This window comes from Microtus pennsylvanicus, chromosome 9, assembly GCF_037038515.1.
Source record: "Microtus pennsylvanicus isolate mMicPen1 chromosome 9, mMicPen1.hap1, whole genome shotgun sequence".
In the NCBI taxonomy this organism is placed as follows: Eukaryota; Metazoa; Chordata; class Mammalia; order Rodentia; family Cricetidae; genus Microtus; species Microtus pennsylvanicus.
The window spans coordinates 106,012,655-106,031,104 of NC_134587.1; the positions used below are offsets into that span (position 1 = coordinate 106,012,655).

The 18,450-nt window shown below is 42.1% G+C and overlaps 1 protein-coding gene across 1 annotated transcript; it reads left to right on the forward strand.

Annotated features, from left to right (window-relative positions):
- Nucleotides 1-2,784: 2,784 nt before the first annotated feature.
- Nucleotides 2,785-18,186, forward strand: LOC142857877 (uncharacterized). The gene is given in 5 exon segments (XM_075986948.1): nt 2,785-2,917; nt 14,555-14,681; nt 14,884-14,944; nt 16,049-16,989; nt 16,992-18,186. Coding segments are annotated over 5 exon segments (1,158 nt in total). The 5' UTR covers nt 2,785-2,914; the 3' UTR covers nt 17,018-18,186.
- Nucleotides 18,187-18,450: the final 264 nt, after the last annotated feature.

The window sequence follows — 18,450 nt, forward strand, 5'->3', positions numbered from 1 at the left end:
GTTAGGACCCCAAGAATGGAATAGTTACCTGACATTTATATCACTTTCCCAAATTAGTCACACTGAATAAGTATCATGTTTTCAGTTTTCATTAATAATTTGCTTTTTTCCCTTTCCTATTCTTCCTTCTTTCCTTCCTTCCTTCCTTTCTTTTTTCTCTCTTTCTTTCTTCTTTTAAAGAATGGTTTACTATGATTGCCTGTATGGCCTAGAACTCACTCTGTAGACTAGGTTGCCCTAGGATATCAGAGAGATTTGCCCATCTTGCCTTCAGTGTGCCTGCATTATAAGTGGGCAGGTCACAATTGGATAAGTTGGGTATTTTAATTGGCTTACTGGTGATGACTGGCTGAGCCTGGTTGGTTAGGATAGCTAGGACACAGGCTCTGTTTCTAACTCCAGTATCAGAAGAAGGCCTCCATCAAATACAGCCCCCACAAGCCTTAAAGTTCACTGTCTTCCAACTATGACCAATATTGTTTTTATTTATCACTGAGTCTGTTACAACTCATCAAGGGACTTGGGCAGAGTTCTGTTCTAATTCTATAGATGGTGGAATTCAGGCTCACAGAGATAAGTGGTCTTCTGGATAGTTAAGTGTAAATGCTCATCTTTCTGATCCTGTCACTCCAACAACTCACTAAATGAAGTTGAAGCCATCTAAGCCAGGCATGGTGGCACAGACTTGTAATCACGAGACTTAGAAAGTTGAGGCAGGAAGTTCAGGATTTTGAAGTCATCCAAGATGAGAATGATTAGTGGGTATGGTATGAGGGCCACAGAACCAAGAGAGACTGTGACTGGATCAGTACTGTGTTCACAGCCTTCCTTCCCTGCAGCTCAAGAACTTCAGGGTCATGACACCAATAAGTGTTAGCTGAGGTATTTACACCCCACGTTTTCTATCTTTGATAATGTTTCCTGTACAAGGCAGCCTAGATCACTTCAGGGTTAAACTCCTGTTAATTATTAAAGAGTGGAATTCTACATGTGGGAGAATTAGCCTCAGGCAGGAATAAGTTCCCTAATTGAATATCCAGGGCAATGTGTTCAGTCCTGAAAACATATACACACAACTAACAGAAATGGACTCAGCAGATTTTATTCATATATTTATATGTACTTATTCATACATATTTAACAAGGAGGAGTTGGAAGGAAAGAATTTGGGGAGGGATGGAAAGAGAACAAGGAAGTGGAAAGTAATGCAATATATCTTAATTTAATTTAATAAATTGTATATTTAATTTAAATAAATTTTAAACTAAAAAGCAGTTAGAGAGACAGCTGAGTAGGTAAGAGCACTGGGTGTTGTTACAGAGGACACAAGTTCCATGCCCAGAAACCACCTCCTGGCTAACCATCTCTAGTCCAAAGCAATCTGATTCCCTCTTCTGGCCCCTGCAAGTACTGTGCATAGACACTTGCAGGCAAACACCCATATACAAAAACCCAAAATTATAAAAGAATGGAATGCTCTACAGTGATGTCACAGCTTTGAGATAGACAGCAGGCAGGGCTAGCTAAAATGAACTCATTCTGTGCTGTATGGAAGCAACTCTGTCTACCCTCTAAGCCAGTATGCCATAGGTTTTTCTGAGGTTAGAGTAGCTTAGCAGGACTAAGCTATCATCTAAGACAGCATCCACAGTGCTGATAGGTGACTTTTCTTGATGCTTTCTGCATTCATGGTCTATGCATTTGTATGTGTGAGAATTGTGGCAGCAATACATGTTTCAAATATACTGATGCATTTAAATGTAAATCTAAACTATAGATTTCATCTGCCTGAGTGGCTACACTTGCAGTCCTCTGTCTCCATTTAAATTGTGCATTGTATATCCTGGTGCCTAGAAGAGACTTAAGGATAGTAGCATATGTGGACTATAAAATCTCTTTTAGTCTGGTCCCTCTTTTAGCATTCACCAGAGCTGGATGCAAGCTGCTATTAATGAGATTCTTATTTATTAAATTTTTAAGTATGTAAAGTGAATTCTCCCTGGGAAGGCATATTAATTATACAACAGCTGTACCTCCAGCCTTTTAGAAAAAATGTTTCTGAGAAATTCTACTTGTGTGACTATGTCCTAAGCATTGGTGAATCCTTTGAATCACCAATTTTCCTCTTCTACGTCACAGCTTAGCAGTGGAGTGCTACCCAGTACACGAGATGACATTTACAGCCTCCACACAATTAACTCCAAATGGATCTTACACCTAAATGTCAAATGTGAGGTGCAGAACTTCCAGCAGATACTTGAGAAACTAGGCCTCAGTAAGTTTGGAAACCTGCCCCGGCCTTGGGAGATTTCTCTATGGCCCTGATGTATAAAGTAAAAACAGCATCTTCTCTCAGTCTGGGAATATGCATGGTAGAGCTGGTAAGGGTCCGGGGCCAGCGCCTTTGGGGTTGCTTTAGGTCCTGAGATTCTAACTCTTTGCCTACGTGGGGCTGCTGCGATTATCAGTCCCAAGGCCATTGTGGACTTTGTTTACAAAGTTCTTGAGGCTCTTGTGCAACAGCCTCTGATTAGCCTCTTCCTGAGTTTGTATACTTCCTTATAAAACCGAACCCATTGATTTTTATTAACAAGAGACCTTTTGAATTTGGCACAAATTTCTAGTCAATCTGGGATAGGTCTGTGTTTAGGGTGGAAGCCACGACTGGGACCAAACTATTCCTGTCACTTAGACCTCACTAGCCAATAAGAACCTCCAGCAAACCTGACAGTCAGATGGGAGGGTTCTTCCGGTCGCCAGACTTCTGGCTCCGCTCCTCCCACCGCGGAAGTCGGAAGCTACCACCTTGTGCAGCCTAGTTGGTTTGGCTGTGGGGAGAGCACCGGTAAACTAGCAAAGCCGCTTCACAGTGACTGAGGGGCTGCTGTTTGCAGACGGGGAGGAGTGGCTCGCCATGGTGAGCGAAGGGCTGCTGTCCCCAGGCTGGGAAGAGCGGCCGGCTGAGCCGCGGGAGCTGGGGTGGCGGTTCCTTCCCGGGACTGGGTGGGAGCGGTGGCCGGGGTTCGGCGTGGTCCTGCGTGGTCCCGTGTGGTCCCGCATGGGTGTCTGTGGGCCGGGCGGCAGCCTCTGAAAACTTCACTCCGTGGACTGCGTCAGTGCAGGGCATTGGGAGTGGTACTGTGCTTAGAAATAGCCTTGTTGTTGACGTCGCTGTGAAATGCCGGCTCCTGTGGTGTTTCTGTTTTCGCAGTGGAAGACAGATTTGCCAAACTCGGAGAGCTCTGATCTCTCTAATGTCTTCCAGAAGTTCCACACTTTTAACATTGAACATTTAGGGTTAGGATCCGTCTGGAGTTCATTTTGTGGAGTTTGTAAACAATATCTCTGTATAGAGTAGCATCCCACTGCCAAACTGTGGTTAGACGAGCAGAATTGGTGCTGATAGAATTGATAGCATAAGGATTTACCAATTGTTAGGAGACTTTAAGTCCCGTAAAGTAGAATTTAGATAAGGGAAGCTGCCGTCCAAATACCTCAGAGATAAGTAGTATGCTAACCATGCTTGTTAGAGATTAGTATAATAGGATTTGTTCCCTAGGATTAACCGGCTATAAAGCTATGTTTCCATAAAAAGGCGACAACCCTGATTTATAACCAGCAGAAAGGCCCGTCCTCCCATCAAAGACCGGACTTCTAACGTGCTGCTCCAGGGCCAGTACAGGGTCACAGCCAACACTGAGTCCTGCTGTGCCATACAGGTATATGAATTCTAGAACAGCTGCTTCTCCAATCTTTTTGAAAATCAGTTTTGAGTGTCTCCTGTGTTGATTGAGGTGGACTTGGGCCTGGTCTGTAGCCCCACAGGGCATTGCCATTGCTATCCTTCTGACTAACCGCCCTAAAATCATTGATTACAGGTCTGTGGCACAAATTTGAGTCACATAATGGACTGCCCATTGTACTGACAAGAAAAGAGTTTGGTGTGGAACATGTCTTTTCCCTTTAGAATGGAAGTGGAGGAATAGTGTCTTGTCTACCTGGTAGGGGGAAATGACTAGGCAATAGCTAGATGACAGGCTAAGGTTTAAGGCGGTGAGCTGCAGGGGTCTCCATCATAATAAGGGCATGATGAGACAGGGTGAGTGATTCTTTCCTTGTAAATGAAGACACAGAACTGGTGGGTGTGCAGTTTAGGAAATATAACTCAGAACTACTCAGTATTCAGTTTCCAATTAGGGAACACTCCTATGTAGGTTTGAAATCCTGGTTGACACAGTTAAGTGGGCTCAGAGGTTTGAGACACAGGCCATTGGCTGTAACTCTGTCAGCGTACAGCACTCAGCAGCTAACATTTTACATGGCCAAAGTCCTACATTGTCTTATTAATGGCCTTCTCTCTACCAGGGAATTGCCTGCTCTGTTTCAAAGTCAGTATAAGTGAGTACAGTAATTCTTCCAATTATTTTTCTCATTTTAAAAAGGCAATTTTATTGATATTTTTAAAATTTTATTTTCTTTAAATGAATTACTGCTCTGATTAAATACATTACTTCTCTAATCTCTATTTATTTCATTTTTTGATGTTTCCTAGTCACTAAAAATTTCATTCCATTTTTTCTTAAATGCTGTTTATTTATTTATTACTATCAGTTTAAAACAGTGGTTCTCAACATGAGGTGGGGGTGGCATCCCGGATCAAATGACCCTGTCATAGGAGTCACCTGAGACCATTGGAAAACACAGGTATTAGTATTACCGTTCATAGCAGTAGCAAAATTGTAGTTAGGAAGTAGAATTGTAAATAATTTTATAGTTGGGGGGGTTGCCACAACTTGAGATACTAAAGAGTCAACACACTAGGAAGGTTGAGGACCACTAGGTTTAATCAGTGTCCCCTATACCTCAGGCTTGTCTCACATTCTGTAACTGAGACTTGCTCTGAACACCTGTTTCTGCTGACCAGGGCTGGACAGACCGTCCTTCTCTTCAAGGCTAGGCCTGGACTGGTCAGTTAGAAGGAAACCTAGTGAATGAGTAACTTTACTGGGAACTTACAAGTGAAGAGGAACTTGTATAAGAAGTGAGTTCACTGACCAAGGGTAAAGCAGGTACAATCACAGCTCAGACACAGATGACCAAGAACGAGGGTGTAAGGTTTTCTGCTGTGACACCAGTTGACATTCTCAATGAGCAATTAGGTAAACAATATTAGCTGATTGATAGATGTCCTGACTGGCCATTCCAGGTTCATAGAGCAGGAAATCAAGAATGTGGATAAAGAACTGAATTTAAAGTAAAGCCAAAGTACTATAGTTACACTAGTTCAACCCAAATTTAAGAATAGGATAAAATGGTGTGGCCCTGGCTAACATGAGTATTATTTTCATGGTTTAAGCCAGAGAGACATCTCATGAGAAGTACTTGGTGTGCTCTAATACAAATCGCTAGTCTCTGGATCACATGGCCGTAAAGCCTGTTTCAACTTTTTAAAATAATTTTGGGGGATTAAAATTACATCATTCCCACCATTTCTTTCCAGCCTCCAGGCCCTGATTGTTTTCTAATTTATGGCCTCTTTTTGCTTTAACAACAGTAGTGTTTGAATGGGACCTGTGTTTGGCCACAGACTTCCCAGCTATGAAGCAGTGGGTTGACTGGTCATTGAGTGTGCAATGGAATGTGCACACAAAGGACCCTGTGCCTCAGAAGAGGAACAGGAAGTGCTCTGGGAGAATGGAAGAGTCTGCTAAACTACAGATTTCCCAGAGTAGGGCCTGTCTGCTGGGTAGAAGGGCGGAGCTTGAAAGGTCCTGTGTGAGTCATTTGATCTCTGCTCACCCAGCAGGGAAGCTGCTACTGGGTGGCTCTAGCTAATGAGGGACTCAGAGAAGGCTTAGCAATCAGGAATAGCAATAGGAGGTAGCTTGAAGGTTCTCCTGTGGAAAGCTGTAAGGAAGACCACAATACATGCCACAGTGAGTGTGGTAGCCACTGTCCCCAGACCAGGAGGAGCAGGTTGGCTCTGCTATCAGAGTCCCAGCTGCTGGGACTGGGATGGACCTTCAGCCAGACCGTTTCTTCCTATATATGGTGACCTGGGCCGTGGCCCCTTGGCCTCTGAGTATCTCTGAGTGCTGATTCCCTGGGAAGAAGGAGGCTCTGCAGCCCTGGCCATAGGAAACTCTGGTGCTTGTAATAGCACTGTCCAGTGTGCACACACAGGCATTGCTTTTGGTGTGCAGTAGGAAAAGAGATGGGGAAACTGAAGGTCTGAGTGCTAGAAGTTTCTAAGATTGCATCCGCATTCAGGTTTATCTGATACATTTTACAAATCGTTTAGAATGTGGTAGAAGAGAGGTGATGGGTATCATCCCTCAGCAATACTTGATTGGGGAGGTTCATTTCCAGGGGACAAAGGAGTTTCCGAGCTGCAGAGGTATCTCAGGTGTGCATGGTGCTGTGCAGGTGGATAGGACAGAGTCCACACCTTGTGCCATAGTTTATGTGGCAGGAAGCAGACTTTAAATTATCCTTCAACATTGTTTTGTGTGTGGGCTTCTTTGGGGCTGGGCTTGCCTGGATCCACAGGACGCATCAGAGAGGGGTTACAGAGCCATAGCTTAGCTTCCTGAAGACCTCATTTTTCGGAGAGAGCTCCAGACCATGGGGCCTCTCTGTGTAGATGAGAGATCAGTAACTATGTAGATGAGAGGGTCAGAAATATAATTGTGTAGGAGCCACTGAGTTGTTTTTGTGAAGTCTGTGATTATTTAATTTCTATATGCCCGCAACCATAAGAAACAGTGGTCAAATTCACATTTTCCCTGCCTGAGTTTCCTTGGGTCTTTTGATAAAAGCTTGACTATCTTTTTGTGTTTTTGTTTCTGGCTTTCTCTCTATCCTCTTATTTTTTTTTCACAAACATTGTGCACATTCTTTATTGTCTTAGCTTTGTGGTGAGTATAGAAGTCACACTCTGTCATTGTGTTTTCTATTCCTTCCCAGTCCTATTGAGAATTCTAGAGTTTTTCAACATGACATATAGGTTTGGAATTAGCTTTCCAGTTAAAAAAAATTGGGGATTTTTCTTTGAATTGTATTGAATTTATGCTGCAAAGTTGAACATACCCAACATCTTTTTGTGTACTATGTCATGTTAATGGCATTGTTTGCAGTAATATAAAAGGGTAACAGACATTCTACATAATCCTTTGTTTAGAAACTACAGTAAGTGTGTCAGTCTGAAACTGATGTGAAATAATGTACAAAGCCGTAGGAGGAGCAGCAATGTAGAGTTTAGTGACACAGAATACATTGTTATGGTTACATAAAAGCTGTCCACCAAATATTATTTAATTGAGAAAACAAAGCATGAAAATCAAACATGCTCCAGAATTGAACAGTGGATCTGAGTGTGACACGGGACTGTGTAGCAGCATGCGAAGTAAACTCTGATAGCAGTAGGTTGGGATTTCCCACAGATGTCAACTAAAACTAATTAAAACCGCCTTGCATTGTTATAGTTGATGTAAAATTGCACATATTTAGTGTGTGTATTCTGATATATTTGGACATATTACCTCCATGCACTAACCCCATTACCATAAACAACTCAGCAAACAGTGTTTTCCAGACATCCTTTTCCTGTCCGTGTGCTTGTGAGTGCCTACTGTCTACAGACTCCTCATAAATGACAGAATTGCTTTGCATCCCGGGAATCATCTCAGTATGTCTTCCATGCACTTGAGATTAGTATTATAAAATATCAGAATTCCCATGTTCATGGCAGCTATGAAATGACTGCATAAATATGAAAATAACCAAAATGTTAAGTTGTTGAGATCAAGCTGGGTGTCTTAGGAGGCCATTGTCCTGAATGAATGAAGACAATAGCAGAGGTTAGACAACGATACACTTAAAGGTCTCCACAGCCAGTGCTGTATCAGGCATGATCCATTTCTTTTGGATTTTTCAATTTGGTGGAGTGCAGGTTTTTAAACTATGTTCTTATGGTTCTCTGAGTTTCCTTGGTGTCTCATAGGGATCCATTTTCAGTTCTGATTTATTAGTCTAGATAGTCTCTCTGTCTTTTAGTTAGTTTGGGTAAACGTTTGTCTATCTTGTTGATTGAAAGGTTTCTGTACCTCGATAGTAAACCTCTCCACCAATGCAGTAATCCAAGTCAAGACAAATTAAGAATTAAAAGTCTAGATTTAATGAGTAAATGCTCCTGGATGATTTTTTCACCCTCAGAGAGGAGAGAGGGAGAACAGACCGAAAAACCACATGGCCATTCTCTAGTGTGCAGCTTAAATACCCTGTCGGTGTGGCCTTGAGCATCTCTGGGGTAGAAGCCACCATTTGGTGGCTTTCCTGAGATGGGGCACAGTTTGGAGAGAGGGAGAGAAGTGAGGGGAGGAGGGCCAAGTTGGAGTTTCTATCTGAACATCCCAGATTCCTTGAATATATGGGCATTGGTTCATGGTCTGGCTACTTCCTGTGGGCATGGGACACGTGAAGGGGGGGTGGAGAGTCAGAGGACTCTCGCTCAACGGTTGGTATGGATGTAGAAACACTTTTTTAACTGCCATCCTGGAGACCTCAGGAATCTGTTTCTTGAGGAAGCAGAGAGGACAGGTTGCTAGGCAAAAAATAGATTATTATCATTGGTCCTATGAACAGGACTAGCCATGGAGCATGAAGATTGTCTGCAAGAATAGAATGGAGATGCGCCCTGGTTGTACTGATAAAGATGAATAAACAAGGCAGAAGAGCAGCTAGGCTCTTCATTAGGATATTTTAGAAAACTGGAGGGTGGAGGGTCCCAGCTGCTGGACGGACCATGTGTCCTGAGTAGGTGCCCACTTGAGCCTGGAGAGATGGTACCAGCATTGATGTCCCAGGAGCTTGGAAGCTGGCGGGGTGGTGAAGATGATGGTGTAGGGTCCTGTCCACCAGGGCTTGTGAAACTTAGGCATTAGCTGTTTGAGGAGTACTCAGTCCCCTGGGAGAGTGACGCAGGCTAAGGGGCAGATGGGTCTATTGGCATGGGGTCAGGGAGAGAGCTTTGAGATGTGAACAGAGAAAGCAGAGGTAAGGAAGGTACCTGATCAGTGGAGGAGTTAAGTGGGGATGTGGTGGCTAAGGAGGAAGGGCCTTCTCTAAAGGAGCTCAAAAGGACTTAGGACTTGTGGGAGAGTGTGGGGTTGTCTGGAGGTGGGTAAGGGCAATGGGGAAGAGGGAAGGCCAAGATAGCCTGAGTTCAACGGAGAGCTTGCTGAGCTGTTGTTTAATGAGTCTGTTGGCCTTCACAATCTTTCCCAAGGATTGTGGACGGTAGGGATGTGGAGTTTCCAGGAAATGTTGAGAGCTTCTGACATGAGCTCCATGACCCTGGAAGTGAAAACTGGCCCATTGTCCATTTGTTCGGTCTGTGGCACACCAAACCGAGAGATAATGTGGTTCAGGAGTACCTGAGCCACCACACCTGTTGTTTCCTTGGAGGTTGGAAGCGCTTCTGTTCATCTTTTAGTAATCTTGTTGATAAAGGTATCAATAAGAGTTAGAAAATAATGGAGATTTTTATGAGTGGATATATGGGTGAAATCAACCTGCCAGTCCTTGCTGGGTTAGTGTCCTCGAAGCTGGTGTGGGGCTGATGTATCAGGAGAGCTTACTGGGTCTTGGCACACATCTGGCAAGAGGAGTGAACCTATAGAATAAGAGCTTGAGGATAGGTGGGGTCAAAGAGGGGCTCTGAGAATAGAAGAAAGCTTTGGGGCCTGTGTGTAAGGTCTGGTGGATGTCTAAAATGATGGACAATGCTTGGTCCTGAGGCTGTGGCAGTTATTTAAGGAGAGCTACCCATCCTTTGTCTGTGTGGCCCCCTTTAAAAGGAGTATGTTCCTCTCCTCTGGTTGATAACAGGGTGCTAGGAGGGTATTAAAAACAAAATATGTTCTGTTGATCCAGAGGAGCTGGAGACCAGTCCTTGAGATGTTGAGTCAGCCCTGGCGCATTGCCTGAGGCCCCTGGGTCCTTGGAGGACTACATCTGCAAGGAGCTGGAAAGCCTTCAAGAGCTTGGCTATAAGGGGTTTGTTAACTATGGGAGTGCCCTTTGTAGTGAAGAAGCCCATTTGTCTCCAAAGGACAGAATGGGTATGGGCTATTAGAAAGGCATATTTAGAGTTAGTATAGATGTTAGCCCCTTGAACCTTGGCTATCTGCAGCTCTCTAGTCAAAACAGTTAATTTGGTCTTTTGTGAAGAGGTCCTCATTGGCAGGCGGGTTGTTTCAACTGTTTTAGTGGACGTGACCACTGCAAATGCTGCCTAGTGGTGCCTGATCTGTCTGTAAGGGATCTTTCATCAACAAAGAGGGTGAATTGTGGGGTTGTCATGGTTTGGTCTAGGAGACCAGGCTGGGGTGAGTGAAAAGCCTCCATAGCCTTTGAATAGTAGTGAGAGGTACCAAGGGAGGAAGAGACAAGAAGGAGGATTGCAGGGTTTAGAGTAGGACTAGAGGCAAGGTAATTTGGGAGTTATCTAGAAAGAATAAATAAAAGATTTGGACTCATGAGGGCCCAAGGAACGAGAGACTCAGAGGTCTGAGAGGTGGTGGGTGGAGTTACTGTGCCTGGCTGGAGCAGCGTAATCTTAAGAACCTCCCCGGTGAGTTCAGCCACTGCTGCTAGAGCTCTCAAGCATGGCTGCCCACCGCAGACGCCAGGGTCTTGTTGTTTGAACAGAAAAGTGATGGCCCAACCAGTTGTACTAGAAGCCTCGTTGATGTGGGAGTGTCATCTATCTATCTATCTGTTGTTTTCATTGGTTAATTAATAAAGAAACTGCTTGGCCTTTGATAGGCCATCCCTTAGGTGGGTGGAGTAGACAGAACAGAATTCTGGGAGAAAGAAAGCCGAGTAAGACAGATGCCTCTCTGAGACAGAGCAGGTTAAGAATCTCCCAGGTAAGCCACCAGCTCGTGGTGCTACACAGGTTATTAGAAATGGGTTAATCAAGATTTGAGAATTAGCCAATAAAAGGCTAGAACTAATAATGGGCCAAGCAGTGTTTAAAAGAATACAGTTTCTGTGTAATTATTTTGGGTAAAGCTAGCCATGCAGGAGCAGGGTGGCGGGAAGCGGCCCGCCGCTCCAATCACTACACCTCGTGGTCACTCTCAACCTTCCATCTGTTGGAAGGTGATACGGTCGGCTGGGGCCCGGAAGGGCTAAGGTGGGGGCTGTGAGGAGGGTACTCCAGAGTAAAGTGAAGTTAGGGATCCAGTAATGGAAGGATCCCATCAGGCCCAAGCCTGAATGAATCTGATTCGTGGTGGTCAGGGGATATAGATCCCACAGGACTTGGACTCTGTCAGAGGTGAGGATCTCGGACCCTGGGCTGAGTTGAATGCCCAAATACACCACAGTGGGAGAGCATAGCTGAGCCTTACATGGGAAACGCTATATTCCAGGGAGCAAAGGTAGTTTAGAAACAGAGATGGCCCATTGGAACAGAGGCGGGGAGGGGTTGCCGGAAAGAAGGTCATCTCCATATTGGTGTATTAGGACTAGAGTCAAAGGTGGAAAGATCCCGAGCCAAGGCTTGGCCAGAGAAATGAGGGCTGTCCTGAAAACCCTGGGGGAGGACCAGGTGTCAGGATCCTCTCTCTGGACGTTTAATGTTTTCATTATTATGTAGCAAGGGGACTTTCTTTAGTTCCAATCTATTTGGTACTTTGCATGCGTCTTGTACCTTCATAGGAACCTCCTTTATTTAGGTTAAGGAATTTTTTCTTTTATGATTTTGCTGACAATTTTTTCTGGACCTTTGAGGTGGTATTCTCCTAGCTTGATCTTTTCATAGCTTCCCGGATTTTTTGGATATTTTGTGTCAGGAAGTTTTTAGATTTAACATTTTCTTTGACTGATTTATCCATTTATTCTATGGTATCTTCAGTGCCTGAGGTTCTTTCTTTTATCTCTGTATTCAGTTGGTAAAACTTGCCTGTGCTGTTCTTTGTAGTCTTAAATCTTTCATTTCCAGGGTTCCCTTGGTTTGTGTTTTCTTTATTGCCCTATTTCCAGTCACAGGTCTCATGCAGTTACATTTGCTTTCCTTCAGTTGTGTTTCTTTTTTCTTCATTTATTTAAGGGATTTATTGGTTTTCTCTAATTTTTTGAGTTTTCCTGGATTTCTTTCAGGGACTTATTGATTTCCTCCAATTGTTTTTTTTTTCCTTCACTTTTTAAAAAAGGGATTTATTCTTTTCCTCTTTAAGGATGCTATCATCATCATATAGTTGGTTTTAAGGTCTTTTTCTTGTGCTTCAGGTATGTTGGAATATTCAGGACCTGATATGGTAGGAGAGCTGGGCTCTTGTGGTGACATATTACCTTGGCTGTTGTTGATTATGATCATAAGCTGACGTGTATGCATCTCAATTTGGGGTGATTCTAGGTCTAGATGCTGATTTCTGGGCTTGTCTTGGTTGGGTGGCAGTTTTGTTTCTGGTTTCTGATGTCTCTCTGGATTTTCAGTGTGTTGACTGAACGTCGTCTTTATAGGCATGCTTGTGTGTGTTCATAAGAGACTGTTTGCTGCTGTTGGAACGGGAGGCCAGGGGAAGAAGATCCTAGGGATCAACAAAGACAAGTGGAGACGAGGGAGGGGAAGCTGCCTTTAGTATTATATTCCAGTTCTGGGGCAACTCTGAAAGTTAGGTCCCTAGTAACAGATAGTGTGGTAGATCTGCAGACAGCCTATCTCGTCTTCTGAAGTGCTTGGCATGTGTCTGATAAAGGGTGTCTGCCTGATGTTAGGTTCTGGGACACAGAAGTGGTGTGTAGTTGGAGACTGCTCATTTGTTTTCTGGCCACCCAGATCCAAAATACTCACACAGAAACTGTATTAATTAAAACACTGCTTGGCCTTTTAGCTCAGGCTTTTTATTAGCTAACTCTTACATCTTGAATTAACCCATTTCTATTAATCTATGTATATCCATGAGGCTAAGTAAGGGTATACATAGATTTAAAGTCAGTTTACCAGTAAGGTTCTCTCTCTGGCCTATGTCTTTTTCAGCAGCTATGTGGTGTCTCCCCGACTCCACCTACTTTCTCTCTATAGCTCTTCCAGCCTGGCTGTATTTTGCCCTGCTATAGGCTGAAGCATATTCACAGCATACAGAGGGGAATCCCACATCGATGGGGCTCTTGCACTGAGAAATTGAGTAGAATTAAAAAATAATGGGTTGATTTCTTAGATGTAATATTAAATCTGTTGGAGTGTTATTATTGATGACTCATTCTTTTTTTGTTCTTGGTTTTGAAGACAAGGTTTCTCTATGTAGCCCTGACTGTTCTGAAAATAGATATGTAGACCAGGCTGGCCTCCAATTCAGAGCTCTACCTTTCACTGGCTCCCGAGTGCTAGGATTAATGAAAGGTAGGCCAACACGCCTGGCTCTCTTAGTTTTTATGTTATTGGAATGTAGGTTTTTGTGCTTGTCAAACATATGCTGTTGTGCTGATCTTCAGCTATATCTTGAATTTTGAAATTTCGCAGAGGGTATCATTTTGTTTTCCAGGACAGCATGTATTCATGACATTAATACTGCCCGAGCCTTCTAAACTGTTGGATTGCAGTTGTGTGACATTTTTCCTACCTGTTGTATATGTATGGTGTTTTTTAAAGATGAATATGAGTATTTTGCCTGTATGCATGGACATGTACCACATTTGTGCCTTGTCAGATACAACCTCAGAACTCCTGAGCTTGGGGTAATGGATAGTTATGAGCCCCCACGGCAATTGAGCCCACTTATTTGCAAGATCAGCAAGCAATTTTAGCTGCTAAGCCATCTCTCCTGCCCTATGTTGTTTATTTATGATCCACATTTACATGGCTAATATATTCATCTGTCCATTTATAACTGTTTAGACATGCATTCCCTTCTAATAAGATCCTTTTAATGGTCCAGTTAAACTGCACACTTCAGGTTTCAGGAAAATGAAGACAGATCTGGAGTGAACGCATAAATCTTCTAGGAACTTCATTAAAAACTGCCGAGTTCTTTCTATCTTTTCTCTTTGATCGGTTGATATTTGTGGGGAGACAGGGTGTTCATATGTATCCTTGTCTATCCGGGACTCATTGCCTAGATCATGCTGGCACCCAACTCAGTGAAATACACCTGTTTCTGCCTTCTGAATGCTGGGATTATAGGCTTTAGTCAGTACATTCAGCTTGTCCACCTTTTTTTTGGTAGTTAATAATTGTGCATACAGTGTCTCTGGTGTTTACTCAGTACTGCTAATCTGTTTGCTTGTCTCTCTTTTTTTTAAAGTCTGTTAATTAGCATTTGTCTTGCAAGGCTATATCCCGATCAAAGGGCACAGAAATGACAGGGGTGAACCTCCTATTCAGTTTTCTTCTAAACTGACTTTGTGATTACTTTAGAATTTATGTGTTATGGAATAAGTCTAGTAAGCAACAGAAATATATGAATATATTGCCAAAGAAGAATACATTTACACTGTTACTTACTATCATGTTTTTTTTATTGTACACATGTGTGGAATATTTTAGAATGCAATGACCTATGATGATGTGCATGTCAACTTCACTCGGGAAGAGTGGGCTTTGCTGGATCCCTCCCAGAAGAATCTCTACAAAGATGTGATGTTGGAAACCTATAGGAACCTCACTGCTATAGGTAAGACTGAATTTTCCTTCACTTTTTAAAACAAGGGGACAGCTGTTTCTTGATTATTGATGCTCTTCCATCATTTCTGTTGAGAAAGAAGAAGAAGGATTTGAATAAATCACGTGGGGTTCTAAGCTTCGTTGAAAATAATAAATTACATTTTATATAATTTCCAGTAATATATCATACATTTTCTTATACTATATTTTAGGCTACAATTGGGAAGACCATAATATTGAAGAAACTTGTCAAAATTCTAGAAGACACGGAAGGTAATTTTCATGTACAAGTGATATAAATGTGCCTCTGAAGAAATTTTAATGTGTCCTGGAAATTTTAAGGGAAACAGCAGTGTAAGGAAGCACAGCCTTAAGTTTATTGATGATTCTGAAATTCTCACTGAATCATGTACCTCAGTGTCAGCGAACTGATTTGTGTTTGTATGTTACTCTTTTAAGAAGGAAGACAAGGAAACAATGCCTTAACAGATATCACCATGTGAATCATAGCCCCATGCGAGCTATGCTGTAGAACTGCCAATTCATTTAGTTTCAGACTACAGAGATATTACTAAAGCTATACACATTGAATAGATGATAAATATATGTCCAAAATCTTCTAATAACTAAATAGCTCATAGTAAAGCTGGTGTTACACATACACTTGTAGCGACTTTGCTAAATTTAGTGAAAGGGGAACTTTATGAGAGTCAAGAAAGCTGTGGAGAAACCTCAATCCCTATATCACATGTCCTTGAGGAACATAAAGTCAATCTGTGTAAATGCAATGTGGAAAACTTTTATTTGCTATTTTTCCTTTACGAGGTATATCATATGTCACTGTGGGTATAAGCCCTATGAGCATAGGGATATGGAAAAAGTAATCTCTTTCCTGGAGTAATTAGAAGTTATGTAGTAGCCCCCACTTTAAGTAGACTTGTTGAATGTGATACAAGTTTACATTTAATTAGTTTTTTTTTTTACTTCATTGGGAATACATCAATAAACTACACTGCAGAAAAGCTCTGAGTATTAGCAACGTGGCAATTCTTTGGTTTGTCCTGGTCCACTTTGTAAATGTATGATTCACAGTATAGGAGTATTTGTGAATGAGTTTTTCCAGTTCTCTTCAAATATATGAAAACACTCATATAAATGATGCTATAAATGTGAGCCATGTAATAAAGACTCTTAATATCACAGGACTCTTCAAAGACTCAAAACAACCCGTACGAAAGGGGACAGCATGAGTTAAACACAGTGATAAAACCTTAAGATCTGATTCCTCTTTACAATTCATTCAGGCAAAAAAAAAAAAGAAATTCATGAGTGTAATGTATGTGCTAAAACTTTTACATGTGGCAATTTTCTTCACAGCCATGGAAGAAGTCTTGCTGAAGAAAAACCCTGTGAATATACTCAATGTGCCAAGGCATTTCCATCTCACAGTCATCTTCAAAGGCATGAAATAATTCCTAGAGGAAGAAAACGCAATGAATGTAGTCAGTGTGGTAAAGTCTTTGCAAATCACAGTTATCTCCGAATACATAAAAGAACACACACTGGAGAGAAACCCTGTGAATGTAAGCAATGTGGTAAAGCCTTTGCACATCTTAGCAGCCTCCAAAGACATAAAAGAACACATACTGGAGAGAAACCCTACAGATGTAATCAATGTGATAAGGCCTTTTCACAACCCACTAGTCTCCAAATACATATAAGAACGCATACTGGAGAGAAGCCCTATGTATGTTATCAATGCGGTAAAGCCTTTTCACAGCACAATATTCTCCGAGTACATAAAAGAACGCATACGGGAGAGAAACCCTACAAATGTAATGAATGTGGTGAAGGCTTTGCACGTCACAGTCATCTTCAAAAGCATGAAAGAATGCATACTGGAGAGAAACCCTACAAATGTAATGAATGTGGTGAGTCCTTTGCACGTCACAGTTATCTTCAAAGGCACGAAAGAATTCATACTGGAGAGAAACCCTATGGATGCACTGAATGTGGTAAGGCCTTTGCACATCACAGTTACCTCCGAGTACATGAAAGAACACACACTGGAGAGAAACCCTATGAGTGTAGTCAGTGTGGCAAAGCTTTTGCACGTCACACTAGTCTCCGAATACATAAAAAAATTCATAGTGGAGAGAAACCCTATAAATGTAATGAATGTGATAAAGCCTTTTCAGAACACAGTTATCTTCGAATTCATAAAAGAATTCATACTGGAGAGAAACCCTACCAATGTACTCAGTGTTGTAAAGCCTTTGCACATCACAGAAGTCTCCAAATACATAAAAGAACACATACTGAAGGAAACCCTATGAATGCAAGTAATGTAGTTAACCCTTTGTATGTAACATTAATCTTTGAAGTCATGAAAAAAAATCTTACTGGAGAGAAACTCTAAAAATGTAGTCCGTGTAGTAAAGTCATTGCCCTTCGTGAGTCTTCATGTAAGAGGAAAATCTTTAGAGTAATCAGTCTGTTATAGACTTTGTGTATAACAGTAATCTTTGAGACCCTGAAAGAACTCACACTAAAGGAAAACAAAGGGATTGCAAAGGATTTGGTAAGAACTTTAGCCAACACACTTACATTCGGTTAAACAAGATTTTTTTATTCTGAAGAAAAAATTCTGCCAAGTGTCAACAATCTGTTCAAGCATGATGATGTACTTCATTATTTTATTTGCTCCTATAAACTCATGTGGACAAAAGCCCAATGAATTTAAATGATAAGGTAACCTTTTTGATTTCACATTTCTCTTCAATTACATGAAATAATTCATCCAGGTGTGGCCCCTCCATGTCTTCCACTCTCCTCCTCCTCTTCCTTCTCTTCCTCCTCCTCATCGTCGTCGTCGTCGTCCTCCTCCTCCTCCTCTTCCTCTTCATCTTTTTCCTCCTCTTCCTTTTCCTCCTCTTCCTCCTCCTCTTTCTCCTCCTCCTCTTCCTCCTCCTCCTCCTTTTTAAAAAATATTACATGTAGCTGTAAGTGTCAGCACCCTGCAGAACCCCTTTGGGTGGACAGTACTTGGACTTTAAAACACCTCGGTCCCCACACTGTCATCCCTGTCACCTTCCTTCCTGGTAGGAATAAGAATATTCTAAAGAGACATTTATATGTCTCCCTTTGGCTAACAGCTTATGAAACAGTGGATCCATGAAATTCTAATTCCCCATGAGTCTCACTCTGGGCAAAGACTGAGTCCTCCAGAAGAAAACTTCTCCGTTGAAGACACATTTACCCCTTATCTGAATACCTTGCTCTGGAGAAAGCTGAGAATTGGGAGGGATTTAGGGATGGAAAATAATTCATTGTATGGCTTAGATTACTTGTGCATATCTCTTGCCATCTTTCTAAACCTGTTTGCACTCCCAGGATCAATTGGGTACATTATCTCACATCACCTGTTTGCACTCCCAGGATCAGTTGGTTACCTTGTGTCATCATCTTTGTTACAGATTATTCACACTGAATAAATATGTTTTCATTTTTTCTTATTAATTTGTTTTTTCTTTTCTATGGTTTATTTTTATTTTAAGGGAATGAATGTCTAGCTGGCCTGAAACTCACTCTATAGTCTGTCTTAGGACATCACCGGGATCTGCCCACCTTGTCTAGAGAGTGTCTGCGTTACAGTGGACATGTCACAACTTGATTACTTGGTTCTTTTAATTGGCCTAATAACGATGAGTGGCTGAACCTGGTTAGTTATGGTAACCACAGCACAGCCTCTGGTCCTATCTCCATTAACAGAAGAGGCT